This window comes from Coffea arabica, chromosome 2e (genome assembly GCF_036785885.1).
Source record: "Coffea arabica cultivar ET-39 chromosome 2e, Coffea Arabica ET-39 HiFi, whole genome shotgun sequence".
NCBI lineage: Eukaryota > Viridiplantae > Streptophyta > Magnoliopsida > Gentianales > Rubiaceae > Coffea > Coffea arabica.
In genome coordinates this window covers 75506762-75527816 of record NC_092313.1, presented here as the reverse complement: position 1 = coordinate 75527816, position 21055 = coordinate 75506762, and the positions used below count along the sequence as shown (strand labels likewise).

General features: G+C 38.4%; 3 protein-coding genes across 3 annotated transcripts; all 3 read left to right on the top strand.

Annotated features, from left to right (window-relative positions):
* Positions 1-359: 359 nt before the first annotated feature.
* LOC113724708 (probable receptor-like protein kinase At5g24010) lies at positions 360-1829 on the top strand. The gene has a single exon (XM_027247584.1). It carries the CDS (start codon positions 360-362, stop codon positions 1827-1829), a length of 1470 nt encoding a protein of 489 aa, XP_027103385.1.
* A 5770-nt stretch (positions 1830-7599) lies between these two features.
* On the top strand, positions 7600-12564 carry LOC113728102 (ferric reduction oxidase 2-like). Its single transcript, XM_027252606.2, has 8 exons — positions 7600-7871; positions 7977-8082; positions 8230-8421; positions 8608-8842; positions 9926-10253; positions 10821-11064; positions 11188-11894; positions 12258-12564. Exons 1-8 carry the CDS (start codon positions 7676-7678, stop codon positions 12395-12397), a joined length of 2148 nt encoding a protein of 715 aa, XP_027108407.1. The 5' UTR covers positions 7600-7675; the 3' UTR covers positions 12398-12564.
* Positions 12565-15048: 2484 nt separating this feature from the next.
* LOC113733217 (ferric reduction oxidase 2-like) lies at positions 15049-20691 on the top strand. Its single transcript, XM_027259459.2, has 7 exons — positions 15049-15393; positions 15476-15755; positions 15850-16084; positions 18673-19012; positions 19109-19352; positions 19453-20159; positions 20245-20691. The coding sequence occupies exons 1-7, from the start codon at positions 15183-15185 to the stop codon at positions 20382-20384; spliced, it is 2157 nt and encodes a 718-aa protein (XP_027115260.1). The 5' UTR covers positions 15049-15182; the 3' UTR covers positions 20385-20691.
* The last annotated feature ends 364 nt before the right edge of the window (positions 20692-21055 follow it).

Sequence of the window (21055 nt, the reverse complement as noted above, 5' to 3'; positions counted from 1 at the left end):
ATAAGTCTCCTGAGGAACCTCAAGAGTTGCCGGCTTTTGTGATTTCCTCGGATTTAGGTTTGTAAAATGATCAAAAGTCATCCTGGCTTTGGTAAAAAAAAAAGAACCGAGTTTTTTTTTTTAAAAAAAATCAGATGAAAGATTTCATCTTGTAAGATGACCGAATGCTTCAAGCGCGTGGGGTCCACATTCTTCACTTCAACGCCTCCAGCTCAGAAATCAGATGTTGTTAAAATGCCAAAACACGCTTTTGCTTTCTAATTTGTATTTTCATCTTTCTTCGTGAGAGTTGAATGATCCAGACGCCTTTCTTTTCCACTTTCCCAGTTTCCAATTCCATCATCAAATTGACCTGAGCTATGAAGAGTTTCACTGCTCCCGCCATCGCTCTTAGCTCCTCCTTCTTCTTATTATTCTTCACCACCCTCGTCTCCTCTTCCTCCTTCTTCCACCCAATCGATCATTACCTCATCAGCTGCGGCTCCCACGAGCCCTCCATCATCGACCTCGACCACCGCCGCTTCACGGGCGACTCCTCCACCTCAGCCTCCCGATTCTTTACCACCCCTTCAACCCGGACTATTCCACTCACCAACTCCGACCCCGCTTCTTCCAATTCTTCTCCTCTCTACCGCACTGCCAGAGCCTTCAGCAGTCCCTGCAAGTACAGCTTCCCAATTCAGGACCACCGCGGGGGGACCCACCACTTGGTACGCCTTCATTTCTCTCCTTTCTTTAATTCCACTTCTTTCGACTTCTCCGCTGTTCAATTCCACGTTTTGGCAAATGGGTTCTTGTTGTTACGCGATTTTAGCATCCAGAATTCCCCGAAAGACGGTATAGTAATCAAGGAGTATATCATAAGGGTTGATTCCGATAAGCTTGATATTACGTTTGTGCCAAAGAAAAGATCGAATTTTGCCTTTGTCAACGCAATTGAAGTGATTTCTGCACCCCATGACTTGGTCGCTGACGTAGCCCAGTTTGTAAATTCTGAGAAAAATGAGAGGATTAATGGATTGTTGAACAAAGGGTTCGAAACTGTTTATAGAGTGAATGTAGGAGGTCCAAAGGTGACACCTTTCAATGATTCTCTGTGGAGGGCTTGGGTCCCTGATGGTGAATTTTTGGAAAAATCCGGTCATGAGGGCTCCTTGGAAATCCACTTCAGTGGCCGGATTCAGTATCAGATGGGCGGGGCAACGCGTGAAGTTGGGCCGGACAATGTTTATAACTCAGCCCGGGTGATTAAGAGCTCGAATAATGTCATTCCCAAGTCGAACATAGCCTGGGTGTTTCCAGGAATTGAGGGTTACAAGTACTTGGTTCGGATGCATTTCTGCGATATAGCAAGCATTGGGCCTTATATGCTTTACTTTAATGTTTATGTAAATGGGAATTTGGCATATGAGGACTTGGATTTATCAGCAATGACAAACATGTTGCTTGCTTCGCCTTTCTATGCTGATTTTGTAGTGGAAGGGTTGAATTCCGAATCATTGAACGTTAGTGTTGGCCCGTCCAATATGAGCTTGACCAATGCTGTTGATGCTATCCTCAATGGGGTTGAGGTCTTCAAGATAAGCAATTCACTGGGTAGTTTTGATGGCGAGCTCTGTGTTGAGTCAGTTATGAAGAGCTGGAGAAGAGGAAATGCCGGTGTCATAGTGCCTTTACTAGCGGCAGTGTTTTTGTTGCTAACTGCATCCGTGGTAGTGCAAAGGAGGAGGTCTGGAGGCAGGGACACAGTGGGATGGTTAAGGTTACCTGTGGATGTCTCTGAAATTAATCTGAAGTATGGCAGCCAACAGTCATCTGGTAAACTCTGATGCCCTTGTGGGCCTAGTGAGTCCTAAATCAAGTACCTTATATATCCCTGAAGATCTTAAGGACTAGTATATGAAACGTCTTCATGGCTTTTTGTTTCTCTTGTTCTTGTGAGAACTTTTATTTATACAGAGTAGCTGTAGATTTGTCTAAAATTCAAACTGTACTCCACTCAGTGTTGAGATATTTAACATATTTGTATACTTTCCGGGGAATGATGTCTATGCTTTGTACTCAATAGCTTATTTGTTGGAAATTACCTTTACCTATGAATGTTCAAGCAGTTTGGAAAAGGAAACTTCATTGCTTTTATTAATCCTGTGAATCAGTATATTTTTTTCTAGTGTGGGTGCAATCGATCATGCATTTTTTGATGCCTCTTCTTTTGGAGTGGTTGCTGTGTTTTCTTTATGTTTGGTTTTCTAGCGGAAATCAGTTTGCACTAATTGCTGTGTAGGACCTTAATGAAGTGTGATGTGAATTATGGTTCCTTATTGATCTTGGGTCCGATAGGCTTTTGGCTTTGTGTTGCCAGATGGTATTCTCTACCTTGGCTGCTGATGGTTTGATAATCTTATGGTTCAATTGCTTCGAATATGGTCGAAGCATTTGGCATGGTATATAGACTACAGTAGAGCTCCTTCTCCGTCTTTACGTCAGCATCACCAGTAGTAGTTGCAAAGTTTTAGATCTATGTCATCATGATTTATGAAAGAGGATCACACCTTACTATAATGGAACATTTTAGACGCAAAGATAAACATTGGTAGCATGTATTATTTGCGTCATATGTTGTGGTTCTGGAAGAAGAAGAGCTGCTGCTGCTGACTTGCTACAGACTAGTTCAATGCTAGATATACTTTGAAGTAACTAAAGACTATAGACAGAGCCATGCTTGCAAGTTATACCTACACCACAGCATATCCTGTTCTGGAATTGGAACTGCAAGATCTCCTCAGTGTTTTTGTTTGTTTAGTTGAGTGACAGATGGCAGAAGGTTCTTTTTCATCTTTATGTAGCTCTGCTCCAGTCATTTGCTTCTAGTTATTGACTACTTTGCCATGTAATCAATCCCTCGACACATGGTTCTAGTTATTCTTACTTTGCCATGTAAAAATATTCAGCTTGCATGGTGGGATTGCGCCAATTTGCCATCTGATATACTAAACTAGCACATGTTTTGTCGTTTTCAAGTTCTCCCCGTGTTTCAAGATCCACCAGACAGGGTAGTCTGCACAAATTTTCTTTCCTTCTTGTGTTAGTTTTGGATATCTTTTTCAAAAAAATCTTTGTTGAACTCTTTTCATTCATTGTAGTCTTCATCTTACTTCGAGGATAATTGAATAGATTGTCCTAATTTCCCCAACTCCTAACAACGTTGATGCTGATTCAGAAGCTCATTTTCAGCACAAAGAATCAGATATGAGGTTGTAAACAGACGTTGTTTCAGGTTTAAGAGCCGGTCTGCATTTTCGAGTCCATCAGTTTCAGCGGGTGAATCGACAATCTTGTAGAATGTGGCTGGCAAAATTGAAACTTTCTGGCCTCCTGGAGGCCCCTGGAGTGGGTCCTTCATTTTCCTTCTTGTTTGCCTCTATGGTTAGACCCAGGCCCAGCCTTCAAATTTAAATGCGGATGGGGACTAAAAAAGTGTAACTGTGGGGAAAATGATATATAATCACCTGGCTATGGAAGGCTGGCTGAACAATTATTGGGCTCGCGGCCTTTTAGATGCGGGAACACATTAGAATATTAGATCATATTTTGGACTATGATTTTAGGGATGAAATTTTAGCAATAAAGAATAATCAAAGAGTAATACTCTATTTTCAAAGAAATGAACTTAAAAGTTTAGTACTCCACTTAATTTGTTGAATTCTTAATTAAGAACATTAGTGAGCGCGATGCCAAACCATTGATCATGAGCCATTGATTTCTTTCTCCCTCGATCGTGCTTGCAAGATACGCTTATTTCAAAACTACTACAACGAATCAAAAAAGTTAGAGGTGGCAATTTTCGACACGATTTGAATATATGACATGAATTTAATACGAAATTAATGGGTTTGGGTTGAGATTTTATGGGTTCGGGTCAGAATTGAGTCGAACTTAATGAATCCGAAAAAAGGTCGAATTTAGGTCATCCACGGGTTGATCCGATAACCCGTTTATAAATTAAAAATAATTTAATAAATATAAAAATATTTTATCTAACTAAACTGAGTTATTCTTTTTTCCCCAAAGGTATTAACCACTTAATTCTAAATGAATTTGTTTAACTTGTGTGAAGTTGGAATTATTATGTTTGGACAAATGATATATAACATTATTTTCTATTTTTATAGTATCTTAATTTATTTTAGATCTGGTTTGGGATAAAATACTTTTACAGTGTTTTAATTTATTTCAGATCTGGTTTGGAATTGTTTTATCGAGATTTTTATTATTTGATAATGTAATTAGTCTTGTGCGAAATTGGTTATGTTAGAAATTACACTGGTAAATTAATAAATTGAAATTATATTTCAGGTCATTCGGGTTGACCCGCTAACCCAAAATTTCGGGTTCGAATTAGGTATCCTGACCCGTTTTGAATTGGTAAGTCGTATTCGGGTCAGCAGGTTATCTGTTATATTCAGATCTCAATCCAATCCGCCAATTCACTTCTGACCCAATTGCCGCCCCTAAAAAAAGTGAATGCATATCTCTCTACATATAATGCATGAGTCAGTGTCAAAAAATAGAGTGTCATATTATTTGTTATTCCAATTTCCAAATGTACCATTCCAAGATTTAGCATGATACATCCATACCTCATCTGTCAAATTTCACACTGCTAATTCACCGCTGCCACTGTACTCTTCCTATAATTGTACCACTATATTCTTCCCAAGTCTAAGCCTATACTACTCAATAACCTACTAATCATTCTTTTTTTTTTTTTTTCGACACAGGGGTATCCGGATCAATTCTTACGGGGCCCGATTAATCCCCTGCGGCCCGGGTCCGGCGCCCCAACCCGGCGCGAACACATTAAGTGCGCGGAGGAATCCAGCGTAGATGAGACTCGAACTTGTGACTTCAAGGGTCACTGGTGAGAGGCGCTGCCGCTGGACCATTCACGCGGGGGCAATAACCTACTAATCATTCAAAAACCACCAATATCATTCTTTTCTTTTTCTAATTAGAAAAGCAAATATATAAAATTGACATTTCACCTTAATAAATAACAAAAATCCAGAAGACATATATATAATTTTACTATTAAAAATGTATATATTCGAACTGACTTGACAAGCTAACGAACCGAGTACTAATGTATTTGATTTGATTCGACTAACTTGTCAAACTAGCTCGAATTCGATTAGAACTCAATAATTTTGGACGAACCTGCATCTAGTTTCCATCCAGTTGATTCGCGAGGAGGCTAAACTCGTTTGCAATCCTAGTGCGACCATGTTGATCGTTGGCGGGTGGTGCTGCCACATGGGTCCGTTGATTTCCGCACGAAACCTGGCTAGGTTCCCAAGATTTAGCAACTATGATTAGAAACGTCACTGAATTCCCAGAGGATGGAGCGTAGATGCCTTTTTGCTGTGGAAAGTGTCCTGAAGCATCACTTCCACTTTCAAGGTGACGACTGACAACATATAATCATCACAGTGTCCTCATGCAATGCTTGCATAGGCAGATGTAGCAATTATTTCAGGCCATTTAATTAATCATCAAGAAACTGTAGGCAAACAATTAAGAGATAAAAAGATTAAGCTACAGAAAAATTGCATGTCTAATTGTGTCAACCCAACATCTGCTCCACACATCAGCTTTTGGGCACGCGCAGGCGCACATCCAACACGAGGACTGCCGTATTTACTCCTGGACGAACACAATGCAACACGCACATCCCACATTAGCCATCCCACTATATTGGTCAAATAGGCGATTGCCCTCCAATTTGCTAAGTGTTGTTTCCCCTAAAAAAGCCAAATCTTTATCCTTCCGCCCAATCTGTGGAAACAGAGAGGAATGTAGCTAGACATGGGCCGTGAAATTCAGGTTTGGGGCGGTGCCTCCACTTTGATGGTCCTAATTTTATTTCACCAGGATTAGATCTTTCATTGCCTAACGATCACTAGCTTCCATTTAGTGGTATGTTTCTTTTTTTGCGTCAGCATTACATATATGCCTGTTAAACAATGTCAGAAATCTATGGTGTTTTTGTCAGAAGAAAAGCTGGATAAAGCCCTTCGTTTGTGAAACTTGGAAGAAAAGCAGTGAATTAATGGTTCTAATTGACTGAATGGATCGTTACATATTAGCTTTTCTTGATTTTTTGGCAAGTTTTGACGGACAGGACTTCGCACCTTATCTTCCTCTTTTCGAGTGTAAACACATGGACGTATTTGATTTGAGTATATATATATATATATATATATTGATGCATTTCAATGGTAGTAAAGATCTTGATTAGTGAATATAGAGACGGCGACCACATTAATAGTGGGATGAGAGATCAGAGGTTCAAATCTTGCCTCCCATCAATATGTTTTTATACGAGGATTATTCTAAATTGATATGGGTGAGTGGTTCAGTCTCCGTCAAGTTTCTTCGACTCAATTAGGCCACTCCTTAGAGTCGATTCCCATAGAGTAGGTTTTACGAAAAAATATATATATATAAATCTTGCCTCCCATCAATATGTTTTTATATGAGAATTGTTCTAAATCCATACGGGTGAGTGGTGCACCCATCTGATCTGATGGTGGTTCAATCTCCGTCAGGTTTCTTCGACTCAATTAGGCACTCCTTAGAGTCAGATTCCCATAGAGTAGGTTTTACGATATATATATATATATATATATATATATATATATATATAGATGGCATTGGCATTTTCAGACCTCTATGTATATGCCAATTATACAAGTACCATACTAGTCTACTTATGGCGTCAACCACACAATCAAGTTATTCTCTTTTGCATTAGGTGCATACGTACGTATCCATTTTTTAAACTGTTTGATTTAGATACAAGTGTGCTGCTACTCTTAAGCTATCCCCTCCCCTGACGCGAAAATAATGCATGAAGCATGCAATGAAGCGTAATAAAGCAAACCACGTGCCTTTCTTTGCCCTTTCGTTGACCCCCGAATAATGTCAAAAAAACATGTAATCAGTTGAAAAATAAACGTATAAGTGAAATTAGGCCCTGTTTGGATTATCATTTTCTGTCAAAAAATTGCGTTATTTTTCGTGATCATATTTTCCTATAATCTTTTTTCCTCACATACATCAAATCGCTACAGTAAATTTTTCATGAAAAAATCATGAAAAATGCAATCTAAACGGGCCATTGTTGTATAGTATTATAGTTAAATGCCTAACCTTGATGTTACAATATATATTGTCAAATTTTTACTACAGTTGAATGATTTTCTTTGGTATCTACTTAGCATATGGTAAAAGCCTATGCTTGCTTGTTTGCCGTGCTTATACACAACTATTGCCAAAAAAAATTTGTGTCCAAAATTAATTAATTATTTTACACACTCTCTGTCTCTCGCAGGTTTTGTTTTTAGGGGAAGAATGAAGATTACGTGTATACATTCCATCACCCTTGCAGGGGCGTGAATCATGCTTTTCATGGTTTAGGAATATTAGTGGTATGCTACTGTTTCTCTTGTAGGTTCACACACTAGGAAATAATATTCTACACGACGTCTATCCATTATATAAGGCCATTAACTTCTTGTATCCATTATACAAGGCTATTTCTATCGATTTGCAATTCCATAGATATTCCCCCCGCTACGAATATTGGCCCGTAGTGATAGTCATCAACGAAGCCATGGACACAAGGGTGGCAACAAGATCTCCTCAGGCTGGAGGAAACAGTGTCGTCCAAGGAATGATAATGGCACTGCTTGTTGTGGTCTCGGCTGGATATATTTTCATCTGGATCATGGTGCCAACCAATACTTTCAAACAGAACTGGCTTCTAAAGATTCGAGCTGAGTCTAATACAACTTACTTTGGATCACAAGGTTTATTTATTGATGATTTATTGATCTCCGATCCTCTCTACTCCTCGATGTTCTTTCTCAATTTTATATAAGCAGTTTCATCTTCTTCATAACCACCTTTTACAGGTGCAAATTTCTTGGTCTTCACATTTCCTGTTCTTTTCGTTGCTGCCTTGGGCTGTGTCTTTCTCCATTTAGGAAAGAAACGAAGCAATGAGCATGATTCAAAGAGGTAACTCTAGATACATCAAGAAGGATTTAAGTAATTTTTGCAGCAGATTTTTTTTTTTTTTTTTTTTTGGCTTCGTGGGGGGAAAAAAAACAAAAGAAGAAGAAGAAGCTTGACTTGCAACTCTTCTTCGTGTTTTCTGATCGACAGACGTGATGGTAAAAATCGTATAGTGGCATGGAAGAGGCCAGTTATCATCAAAGGACTAGGAATTGTTTCTCGAATTGAGTTGGCTTTTCTTGTGATGTTCATTGCCCTTCTCGTTTGGTTCTACACAGTTTACGTGCGCAATGGCTTCGCTAGCATCACTCCGAAGTCAGCTGCAAAGAGTGGGATGAAATTGTAAGATGCCTTTAACTTAATTAGAAACTAAGAAATCCATCCATCTCAGTTTCTTTATTATTATTATTATTCTTTCCAGAAAGCATAGAGTTGCAGAAATAAAAGCTGAGATTGTTCGGACAAAGGTGGCGGATCATATAAATCCATACACTAATCGTATTCATATGTGATATATATATGTGGCAGGTGGCAAGCTAAGCTGGGCAGTGCATCTCTAAGGCTAGGCCTGCTAGGGAATCTATGTCTAACATTTCTCTTCTTTCCGGTGACCCGCGGCTCATCGGTGCTGCAACTTTTTGGCCTGACATCCGAAGCAAGCATCAAGTATCATATATGGCTTGGCCACATTGTAATGACCCTTTTCACCGCTCATGGCGTTTGCTACATCATCTTCTGGGCTGCCACACATCAAATATCCGAGGTAATTATTAAGTAGTAGTACTCCACCGGTTATTTGTACTTGATACAAACGTTAAATACAATTAAGACAACTGAATTAATGAACAAAGTCATATCTAATGACTGAAGCATTCTACTAGTCCTGTTCAATGTGCCCTTTGCATCCAACCTTAAAACACCCTTAACAAACTCGCTTCACTGCCAGTGCCAACAATTTGAGGTGGTGACAGCCTTAAACAAGTGATGCAATGGTTTATATTCGAAAAAATTGTTTGACTATCTCGTCCAATTTAATTAGTTTCTTTCGTAAGAATTGATATGCAGATGTACATGGAGTCCTCTTTTTATTTGCGATTTTTTTTTTGGTTAATTTGAAAGTTAATTGAACGGTTACTCTATCTTCAATGAATAAAATAAATGATTACTCTTATATATCTTTTCCGGAAACACAGGCGATTGAACAAGTTATATAATTGAATAGAATAGAAGTTTCCAATTGTTTAAATCAATAACTAAACGAAAATAGTGCAACAGTCGATGTACTGAGCACTGACACTATGAGTGAAGGAGCAACTTGGGTGATTGTGCCCACAAGAAACAAGTTGCAGGGATGGGTTGCCCTGGACCTGGGGAGACTAATAGCTAGCTAGCATGCATCACCCCACTGACCAAACCAGAAGAAACTGGTCTGTGCTCTAAATTTGTTCTTGTTTCTTGTTTGGGCTCTTGGTTGCTTTTCTTTACATATCTTTTAGGCTTGGTGCGTTTTCCATGCAAATTGCAGTTTCGCATTACGTATGGGCATATATTGTTGTTTGCTGGAAAAAGCAAAAAGATAAGTAAGGTCCCATCTGGGAGTTGCTTGACAAATCGACTTTGATGTATCATATTCAAGGGTGGTGGGCTGCTAGCTTATAGGGTGTTATCGTGGGGTTCGTCAATCTTATGAGATCAAAAAGTTAAAATTGCCAATTTTTGTATTCGTCTGTGAGATATGTCAAAGGTTACCTTCTTCACGTATGCTTTTCTTTTGCTTATAATTAGTATAACTAATATCTTATTTTTCTTTCTTCTTTGTTTTGTTATTTTTGCTCAAATAATTCAGATGACAAAATGGGCTAAAGCAGACATTTCCAATGTGGCCGGAGAAATAGCTTTGGTAGCGGGACTAGCCATGTGGGCAACGACATTTCCCCGCATAAGGAGAAAGATGTTTGAGCTCTTCTTCTATACTCATCACTTGTACATCATCTTCGTGCTCTTCTTCGTCCTCCATGTTGGCATCGCTTTTGCCTGCCTCATGCTTCCTGGCTTCTATCTCTTCATGATTGATCGTTACTTGAGGTTCTTGCAATCTCGCCAAAACGTTCGTTCAGTCTCCGCTCGAATTCTACCCTGTGAAACCGTGGAGCTCAGCTTCTCCAAGACCAAAGGTACATAAGTGCATGTTCCAATTGTACAGGGGGGAAAAGAAAAATAAAATTAATCTACCAAATAATATGCCAACACAAGTTGGCTTAATTGACAAGCGCGGATAACCTTCTCACAAAAAGGTTGTATATTTGAATTTTGCTGCGAATGCGAGAACTATGTTAGTGGACTATCTATAAGAATTGTTCTAAGCGATGTATGGTTTTAAGGGTATGCCCTGATCCATGATGGTGAATAGAGTTGAATCTGTCCAAACTTTTAATTACAAAAAAAAAAAAACGAAAAAAACCAAATGATAGGTGATAGCAAATGATCACGAACTTCAGCTCTACATCAGGTTTCTTCTGAATGACAACGATGGCCTTCACTGTCCAAATGATGTGTTTATTTTTAAGAGGAATTTGTTCATTCATAGAAAATATGTTATGGAACTAAAATTGGTGCCGTGACATTATGAGCAACCATTCGTAATTACGCGTTCTTCCTTTTTCTTTTGATTCTTTGCATCCTCTAAAATTGATGAAAGCGAAATTAGTATGATTTTTAACTTTTTCCCCCCTTATTATCAGGTCTTAGCTATGCTCCAACAAGCATATTGTTCTTGAATGTACCGAGCATCTCGAAGTTACAGTGGCACCCTTTTACAATTACTTCAAGCAGTAATTTGGAGCCTGAAAAGCTGAGTGTCATCATTAAAGGTGACGGGAGTTGGACAAAGAAGCTCCATGAGATGCTTTCTTCCCCTTCTTCTGTGGATCATCTTGATGTGTCCATTGAAGGACCTTATGGACCAACTTCAACTGATTTCCTAAGGTACAAACAGTGTCCTTTACTCCTGTTCCGTGTCTAAGAAAAATGTAAGTACATCCGGACCAATGAAGACACTTGTCGCTACTTGATTTTTTTACCTATAATTTCTTATTCCGTTGGTTGCAGGCATGAATTGCTGGTGATGGTGAGTGGAGGCAGCGGAATCACTCCTTTCATCTCCATCATTCGTGAGCTTATGTACGCAAGCGAGACGCTGAAATGCAAGACTCCTTCAATTCTCCTCATCCCCTCATTCAAGAATTCTTCAGACTTGACCATGCTAGATCTGCTCCTCCCTATTGTTGGTTCCCCGGCAGAATTTTCCAACTTCGCTTTACAAATTGAGGCTTACGTAACGAGAGAAAAACAACCAGCACCAGAAGGCAAGAAGAGTCTCAGGACCGTCTGGTTCAAACCAAAGCCATCAGATTCACCAGTTGCTCCAATCTTGGGCAAAAACAGCTGGCTCTGGCTTGGTGCAATAATATCAGCATCTTTTATCATCTATCTTATCTTCATGGGGATTCTTACGAGATTCTACATTTATCCCATTGATCACAACACCAACGATGTCTATTCATGGTCTTCTAGAGCTGTGCTGAATATCCTTTTCATGTGCATTTCTATAATCATCGCAGCTACCGCGGCTTTTCTCTGGAACAAGAAACAAAATGCCATGGAGAACAAACAGATTCAGAACCTGGAAGGGGCAACTCCCGTAGCGTCACCCAACTCATGGTTCTATAATGCAGACAGAGAATTAGAAAGCTTACCCCAGCAGTCACTGGTCCTCTCTACCAATCTGCACTATGGTGAAAGGCCAGACCTAAAGAGTAAGTCAACTAATTGCAATATGACTAACTATATTATACTAGTGCAGGTAAATTCCTAAAGCATGACACATGGGTTTGATTAACAGCTTATATATGGCGAACAAAAATCGCATGGCCTGAAACCGTAGGAATTAGAGGCCATAAATTCAAATCGCTCCTTTCCTCTTTTTTCGCTTCTTAAATCTCACTACTCTTGTGTTACATGTATTTTTTTTTTTTAAGTATAAATGTGATTAGATGAGTGCAGGTTAATAATTATTCTGCCCATTTATCGTTCAGCAAAATTTACTGTAGGTTCCCATTGATTTTGGTCAACATAATCTACGTGCATGTTTTGATATCTTAAGGTTGGTTCTGACGCAGAAATTCTTTTTGAGCGCAAAGAATCCAGCGTTGGAGTTCTAGTTTGTGGACCGAAGAAGATGAGACATGAGGTTGCAAACATATGCTCTTCTGGTTTGGGAGCTAATTTGCATTTCGAGTCCATCAGTTTCAGCTGGTGATCGATCATATGACAATCTTCTGCCTTTTTTTCTTGTTTCCTTTTGTTAGCACTTGGGCAGAGTTGAGTGCTTCAAAATGTAAATGCGAATGTTGAATGTGAAAAAATTGCTTGCTTGTTTGAAAAATAAATAGAACTCCTCCTCATGTTTCATGAGAGGCTTCCAAATTTTAGATCAATCACTTGAAAGTTTATATTTTATTTGAAATGAGGTGAACTGCCTGCAAATTGTAACATGATGGCCATAATATTAATCAAGGAAAAAAGAAATCAGCATTGCTCCCAAAAGGCAACCCCCTCTAATGGATATGGCAATTGCTCTATTTGTAAAATATCTTTATCTAAATATTACTTTCGAGATTTATAATTTTAACAAGTGTTTGTTTAACGGGTGCCATTGGTCACTTGTTAAGATATAAGATATATTTTAGGTATCGTATTTTTTAAAATGTAGGATTAATCAATAAAAAGTAAATAGATACGATGGAGGATAGGTAACCACCCAATGAGTAAAAGAATAAATGATAGAAAGGATTATTTAGATGACCACCCAAGAAGATGAGTGGATCACTGTGTTTTTATTTTTTTTTTCGTTTTTTTCCTTCATATTACGCTTGTGTTTCTTTCCACAGTTAAAAGAAAACAAAATAGCGTCGATCAAGATGGGTTGGGTTGCTAGTTGGATTTCAATTGGACCCGTTCGTAAGATGATTGCGTGGTTGGAAACCTTTTTGGGCCTTTTGCCTTCTGGATTGGGTCATAATGGGCTTTTTTTCATTCTTCCTGGCTTCCCCTGAGGCCTTCAGAACGTAAATGTGGGTGGTTGGGAATCTTGAACGAAAAGATGCGAGGGTCAATCATGAATATTGTTAAAAATTGTTTGCAGAGCCCTAGTTCAAACTTGATTTTTATTTTTTATAGTAAATTTCATGATTTTATAATAAATAATTAAAAATTGTATTATAAATATACTATTGGATAAGACCCTACGAGTCTTCGAGTTTTGATTTTTTCTATTCGAACTCGACTCGATTATGTTATCAAGTAGTTCGAACTCAATTGGACTTGATCGAACTACTTGCGAGCCCGAGGCAAATAACTTGATTAATTTACACCCGTAGTTCTATTCTTTGATCCTCAAATTTTTCTTCTGTTGCTTATATATTCTCCTTATAAGGACCAGGGCTTTCATTAAATTAAAAAAAAATTAAGAAGCTACCAGGTTGATAGGCAAAAAACCATCTTAACAAAAGTTTTTCTGTTTCTTTTTTCGGACAAACGCATGCTGTAATAGGTAATGATTATTACTGGAGAATTGTTGTTCAGATTAGTCGTAATCAAGATTTAAGTAGGAAATCGTTATATTTGACTGATTTGAATAGGAAAAATTTAAGCAACAAAACGGGAAATGGCAGCAACTTCACATAATAATAAGGGTTAATTCCACTTTGTCCCCCCAAACTTTGGACGATTACCCACTTCAATCCCTAAACTTCAAAATGGGACACTTAAGTCCCTAAACTTATAAAATGGAACACTTTGACCACCAACGGCATTCAGGATTTTATCAACAATTTTCCTTAATTTGGAGGTATTTATAAGTTTAGGAACTTAAGTGTCACACATGGCATTGGCTGATGGCTGCAAAATGGAAAGAGAGACAAAGTCGTCAATGTCATCACCTAATTGCATATTCTGCAGATCATAATAAATAAAAGCTTCACTTGTAATTTATCCTTAATCGAAGCAAAATTTTCTAGAGTTTGAACTAGTTTGACAGCTACAGTTGATTTCTAGGTTTTCATTTCATTCAACTGCAAACAGCTTGTCAATTAAATGGTCAAGAATTGGTCTCAATCTACAGTAAAAAACACAGAATTATCCAATGCTAAACGCAGCTCGATTCAACTTAAAATCGAAAAAATGAAGTTCTATTTCTGTCCCTAGCCATGCATCACCATCTAACCATTCATTGTATTACCCCCTCTCTCTCCCCCCCCCCCCCCCCCCCCCCAAACACAAAAAAAAAAAAAAAAAAAGTGGAAAGGTAAAAGTAATTCGATCAGGGAAAATGGCTTGAGCTTTAATCCAATTGTACTAAACTCTGAAAAGCACAATATTATGTTACACCAAGCGTCAAAACTAATTAACGATGGATGCAGCCACTTCTAATTCTATCGAAATTTAAGTATTTCATTCCATTGAAATGGAATCAATGACATTTTCCCTCATCAAACTTCTTACCATACCATGTTAACAAATTCTTCTTCTTCTTCTTCTTCTTTTTTTTTTTTTTATTTTAAGAAATTAACCATGTAAGTATTTCCTCTAATACACATTGTTTTGGAAAAAAAAAAAAAATCGATTACGTGCTATGAAATCTAGGTACAGTAAAATATCTCTTTCAAGTAGTAGTCTAGAAACAACAAAAAGTTTTTATGTTACTTACTTCTTTACTTTTACCTTTGAAATGTGGTAAAACAAATCTGGTTGTATGTCTATTGGTGACCGTTGTTATGACCATATCATCAAGTCACCATTCACCAATTACCCCCCCGGAACCCCCACCAACCCCCCACACACACACTCACACCCACACTCACACACTACTTCTGATTTAAGCAGGTCACATATACACATACTACAATTCAGCGTATATATATACATATCATTGTGACGCGAACCCCACACCACAAGGACTTCTCTTCTCCTATAGAGCAGATACTCACACACACACCATTCCACCACCAAAAACCCCAGATTTCACACACTCCCTGAGGGAAGCAATGGAAGAGGATAAGATGTTATCAGCTCCTCATGGAGGAGGAGCAAAAGCAAAAGCAACCAACATCATCCGCGGTGCAATAGTGGGACTATGTATAATTGTATTTCTTGGTTATATCATGATGTGGTGCATCATGCCAACTGATACGTATTACAACAAATGGGTTCCTCACATCATGGCCAGCACCAATTCAACTTACTTCGGATTACAAGGTTAAATGCAGATTCATCATTGTTCATACATATATATATATATTCAAAAATTAAAGTTTTTTTTTTTTTGTTTCTGCTGCAGGTCCAATACTGCTGGATTTTACATTTCCTATCTTGTTCATTGCTGTTATGGGATGCATATATACTCATTTGGGAAAGGGAATGGAGAGCAGTGACAGGAAAAAGGATCCGTTCAAGAAGTTGAGGCGGCCCATGATCATCAAAGGCCTCGGAATTGTTAACTGGATAGAGCTTTTCTTTTTTGCCATGTTCATCCTCCTCTGCCTGTGGTACTTCTCTTCTTTCATGCATTTCTGGTACGAGAAGATCAACATGGAAGCCATGTCTCGAGGAGATAAGCTGTAAGAAAAATCTACTGTATTTAATGATCCGCGTCGCTAGAATATAATTATAGAGTGATGTGATTAATTGGTGGCCTCTAAATTAAATTTTCAGGTGGCAAGCGAAGTTGGAAAGATTTGCTTTGGTGATTGGTCTGGCGGGGAATGTATGCTTGACATTTCTCTTCTTTCCGGTGACAAGAGGATCATCAATATTGGCTTTCTTGGGTTTAACTTCAGAGGCCAGCATCAAGTACCACATTTGGCTTGGACACCTTTCCATGACCATGTTTACCGCTCATGGCTTTTCTTATCTCATTTATTGGGCTCTCACTCATCGGTTATCAGAGGTAATATTTTCCCCTCTTTCCATCATCTTTTTTTTTTTTTTTTTTTTCTAAATTTAGAATAATTGAAATATATATATATTTTTAAAGTCCAGTCCATTGACTAAAGATTTATATGACAAAGAATAAATGAGATATTTTAACCGGAGAATATTCGACTCTAATGCATAAAATATCCATTTCCTTGCATTGTGAAAGGGAAATGAAACTTCTTTGTTCCTTTTTTTTTGGGGGGGGGGGGGGGTGGGGGGTGTGTTCAGAGTCAAAAAATTTTGTCTTCCCAACGTAATTTCCCCACCCGTTCTTTTAACTTACTTATTTTAGAAAATTGTTTTTATGTGAAGAATGAAATCAATATAGGGGCAAAGTTCTAGTTTTACTTATAGAAAGAAACGAAAATACGGGGGTTCTATGGTACCTTTTGAATATTATACCGATAAGAATCAATTCATCATTAGATGTGGAAAAACAGATGTCAACCCAATATAATTTTAAAAATTTAAATTATCGAATAATATGGTAAGAGTTTATTGAATCATACCCAGAAGAGATCGTAGAATTTCCATGTAAACACAACGAAGGGAAATAAGCATAACTGAGATCCTAACTGTTGTTCGTTTCCCTCATGGCATTGAGTTTCTAAATTTGTTTTTCCCTTTGGCAAATAAGCGATAGAGATTGAAGATTTGATTCAGATCAACTTCAAGAAGGAGATAACTCCTTGTAGTCAGTCAGCATAGGGTGAATAATAACATTGCAGATGATGAATTTTGGTTGTGAAGAATAAACATTACGTTTTGGACCACTTATTAGGTTGATAAAATTGGTTTTCACTTCACAAATAAGCATATGATAATTGATTGCTCTTAGTTGGGATTAAAAAAAAAAAAAAAAAAACCATAGGGGCAACGTTTGGTGGAAATAAATGCAAAAGAAATGACATTGAAATGTATGATCTCAATATTCGGAAGGTGGAAACTGAGATTGGACTAAATCAAAATAAGGTGACCAGAAGACTCCTAGCTACTACCTACCCTTAAGACCTTAAACTTTGTCAGCAATTATTGGATCAACAGTGAGTGCAGACCCTAGTGATCATTGTTCCTTGGATCTCATATTCAACTTTTGGTGGCACCTAACGTCACTTAATTGAAAAGATTAAGAAATATGTTAGCACAAATGTGAATCAAAGCAAAAGGTTAGGTGATTTTTACACTTTGTGTCAAGATCAAGAATGCGATTCCTGTTGGGGTCACTCCCAAAAGCAAAGCAGTACATCATGATGCTCTTTTGGATTTTGCAATGAAAAATAACGAAATTGGAATAAGACGTGTCGTGTTGGCTATATCTTTACTAATACTAACTTTGGATTGTGACGATTCTGTGAAGTTTCATTAACCCTTGAAGCTGGCACGTAGGATTGGGATTGATTTCTTGTAAAAAAAGTTTTTTTTCACGTTATTTTTCCTCTGTGAATATATGCTACAATTATCTTTTTTATCTCACGTACATCAAATTCCTACAATATATTTTTTTACAAAAACTCCTAAAAATAGCAATTCAAACACGTTACGATTAAGATTGATTTCTATGGAAACCTAATTACAAGAGTACGCTGCCCACGGAGTGTCAATTAATTTGTGAAGAAAAGAAATGAAACAGTGTTTCAGTTGTCTTTCTCTTTCGATTTCCAACAACATTCAGAGAGCAGTATCCATATGGTTTTTCATGGGAAGCCTAGCTACCCACCTGCAGTGCATGCAAAATTTCTACTCGTCACCTGCAGGATCATAATCTTGCTTAGTCCGCTGAGTGGTTATTGTGCAATAGAAAAGGGTGCATATTGGCCTCAAGAAAAACAGAAAAAATAAAAAAAGAAGAGGCTTTTTCCACTTTCTTGGTGGTTGGCACCATCACAAAAGGACAGAGGTGCTTTGAACTTTGAAGAAGTGCGAGGTCATGTTCTTGTTGATCGATCATTGGCTTCTGGAACCTGGGACCATTTTTAATACTGAAGTAGTGATCATAAGTCAATCAATCTAGCTACATATGCCTAAATCAAATCAAATTTAATAAAGCCATTTTGTTTTTAGAGACAGAAATTCCTGCCGTCATTGACAATTGCTCCATGGACAGCGATAGGCAGCATTCAGCAATATCATCCTCATATTGAAAACAAAGACCAATTGAACGTCATTTTTTTTTTTTTTACGTGAGAAACATGTCATGCCACCGTCATCCTTTCCCAGTTGCATAGTTAAGAGTACTGTTTTAAATTCAAGATCATTTGTCACAATTTATTTACTTGCATCATTAACGTACTAATTTCATAGACATAGTTTTTAAATATTATTTATTTTAGTAACCGGATATTACCCACATCCACTTGAAGTAAAATCTCTGGAATCATTATGAACCATAATCGAATTCCAATAGCTAGCCTAAATTCACATGCTATATATGGAAGCCAATGATATTGTCAAAATTTTTTTGAGGAAAAAAGAAGAAGAAGAAGTAGATAGGTGATTACATTATTACCATTTGTTTTGACAAGGCATTTATTTTGCAACATTGTTGTTCTTAATTTGCAGGCGCTAAAATGGGATGAGATGTGGGATCAAACCTATGTAAACAACATAGCAGGAGAGCTATGCTTGCTGTCTGGATTAGTGATGTGGAGCACAACTTTCCCAAGCATCAGACGACGCATGTTTGAAGTCTTCTACTACACTCACAACCTCTACATCCTCTTCATCATTTTCTACATTCTTCACAAGGGCCTTTTTTTCATCTGCATTATGCTTCCTGGGATGTACCTCTTCGTGATCGATCGATTCCTGAGGTTCTTACAATCAAGACAAAAGGTCCGTCTAGTTTCTGCTCGTGTTCTACCCTGTGAAACTGTCGAGCTCAACTTCTCCAAAAGCCGAGGTAAATGAAGTTTTTCACCATTCTCTTACCGTTATGTTTGTCAAATACTCTGATTAAATGTGTACACCCAATAATGTCATCAAAATGTCGATACAGCTTTGAACTACACTCCAACAAGCACTATGTTCGTGAGTATCCCCATCATTTCTAAGCTGCAGTGGCATCCGTTCACCGTTACTTCCAACAGTCATTTGGAACCAGACACGCTCAGTGTGGTGATTAAATGCGAAGGGAGTTGGACTAAGAAGCTTTACGACCTGATTTCATCGCCTTCTTCTGTTGATCGTCTTCAAGCTTCTATTGAAGGACCCTATGGACCTCCAACAACTCACTTTCTCAGGTTTTTCTGTCCAGTCCAATCAGTATTTTAGCAGTAATCAGAATAACTATAGTTGCACCGTGAGCGTTTTTTGTGAACTGGTAAAACCCTTTAAATGCAGGCATGACATGCTTGTGATGGTCAGCGGAGGAAGTGGAATCACGCCTTTCATCTCTATCATCAGAGATTTGATGTTTATGAGCTCAGCACGAAAATGCAAGACTCCCAAGCTACTGCTGATCAGCACATTCAGGAACTCCTCGCATCTCTCCATGCTAGACCTTCTCCTTCCAGTTTCTGGTGCTTCTGCAGGATCTTGCAATTTGGACCTACAAATAGAGGCTTATGTAACCAGAGAAAAGGTGCAACCGCTGGAGAAAGCGGAACCTGCCCGGATCATTCGCTTCAGGCCACTGCCATCAGATTCTCCCATATCTCCCAACTTGGGCAAAAATAGTTGGCTTTGGCTCGCCGCAATCATCTCATCCTCTTTCGTCATTTTCCTTTTCATTTTGGGTATCATTACTCGCTACTACATTTACCCCATTGATCACAACACCAACAAGGTCAACCTGATGACTCAAAGGACCGTGCTAACTACACTCATCATATGCTTCTCAATCGCGATCACGGCCACCGCTGCTTTTCTGTGGAACAAGAACCAAAATGTCAAGGAAACCAAACAGATCCAGGATTTGGAAGATTCAACAACAGGAGGATCATCCGGCTCCATGCATGATGCTGCTGATAGAGAATTAGAGAGTCTTCCCCATCAATCTCTCGTCAAATCTATGAAGGTGCACTATGGAGCAAGACCCGACCTCAAGCGTAAGCAAATCTTTTAACTCCCATGATTGGCGAACACTCGTTTTGGGTTTTGATTTATCATTGTATGACGGAAGTGTTCTTGCAGGAATTTTGCTGCAGAGTAAGGGATCAAGCATTGGAGCTCTCGTGTGCGGCCCTAAGCAGATGAGGCATGATGTAGCCGCCATTTGCTCATCCGGTTTAGCAGAAAACCTTCACTTTGAATCAATCAGCTTCAGTTGGTGATTACCTGATCCTCGGATTGGATACCAGATGCATGTATGTAAAAGCTGAATAGTAATCTAAGCTGAACCAGGGACCCATCAAATACGTGTTTGTGTGTGTATAGCTAGTAATTCTATGTCATCGTTATTAGTGTTGATTGTTGTATTCCCCGCTCCCCGCCCCCAATTTTCTGGTCGAAAGCTAAGTACCATACGGACGTTACTAAGTTCGATGTTGAAGAAGTTTGGATGCCCGCCGAGCGGCCTAGATTTCAGAGATGCAGTCTCCTTGTTTATCATCTTATAAAAAGATCAAATATTTTACTCTAGGTTTAATTCTTCCACCGTCGAGCAATATCTAATGGAGAATTCATAACTGGCATTCAAAGTTCGTCTTCAGAAGCTGGCTAAGCAAAATTTATAGATAAAACCCAGAACCGTATGAATTAAAAGGTCATACATTCTTCCTACAAAAGAGAAGGAAATTATGCAAAAAGCCTTGTGTCTTTCGAAAGGGAAACAAAAATTGCGAAGACCAAATGATAAGCGCGACAATACACGATAAAGCATCAATTGTGCGAGTACCACAGTTTTGAGTAGATCGTTCACTCGTTAACATAGGTTCAGAAATCAACAAAAAATGTGCCACAGAACCATAAGATTGGGTTAGGATTCAGGGACAATCGTTTAACT

What these genes read in the sequence shown, in the direction of transcription:
- LOC113724708 (XM_027247584.1), top strand. Translation starts at nt 360, where the DNA reads ATGAAGAGTTTCACTGCTCCCGCCATCGCTCTTAGCTCCTCCTTCTTC.
- LOC113728102 (XM_027252606.2), top strand. Translation starts at nt 7,676, where the DNA reads ATGGACACAAGGGTGGCAACAAGATCTCCTCAGGCTGGAGGAAACAGT. An exon ending in AACTTACTTTGGATCACAAG is followed by an intron (nt 7,872 to 7,976) that starts GTTTATTTATTG and finishes CACCTTTTACAG; the next exon opens with GTGCAAATTTCTTGGTCTTC. An exon ending in CCACACATCAAATATCCGAG is followed by an intron (nt 8,843 to 9,925) that starts GTAATTATTAAG and finishes CAAATAATTCAG; the next exon opens with ATGACAAAATGGGCTAAAGC.
- LOC113733217 (XM_027259459.2), top strand. Translation starts at nt 15,183, where the DNA reads ATGGAAGAGGATAAGATGTTATCAGCTCCTCATGGAGGAGGAGCAAAA. An exon ending in TCACTCATCGGTTATCAGAG is followed by an intron (nt 16,085 to 18,672) that starts GTAATATTTTCC and finishes CTTAATTTGCAG; the next exon opens with GCGCTAAAATGGGATGAGAT. An exon ending in AGCAAGACCCGACCTCAAGC is followed by an intron (nt 20,160 to 20,244) that starts GTAAGCAAATCT and finishes GTGTTCTTGCAG; the next exon opens with GAATTTTGCTGCAGAGTAAG.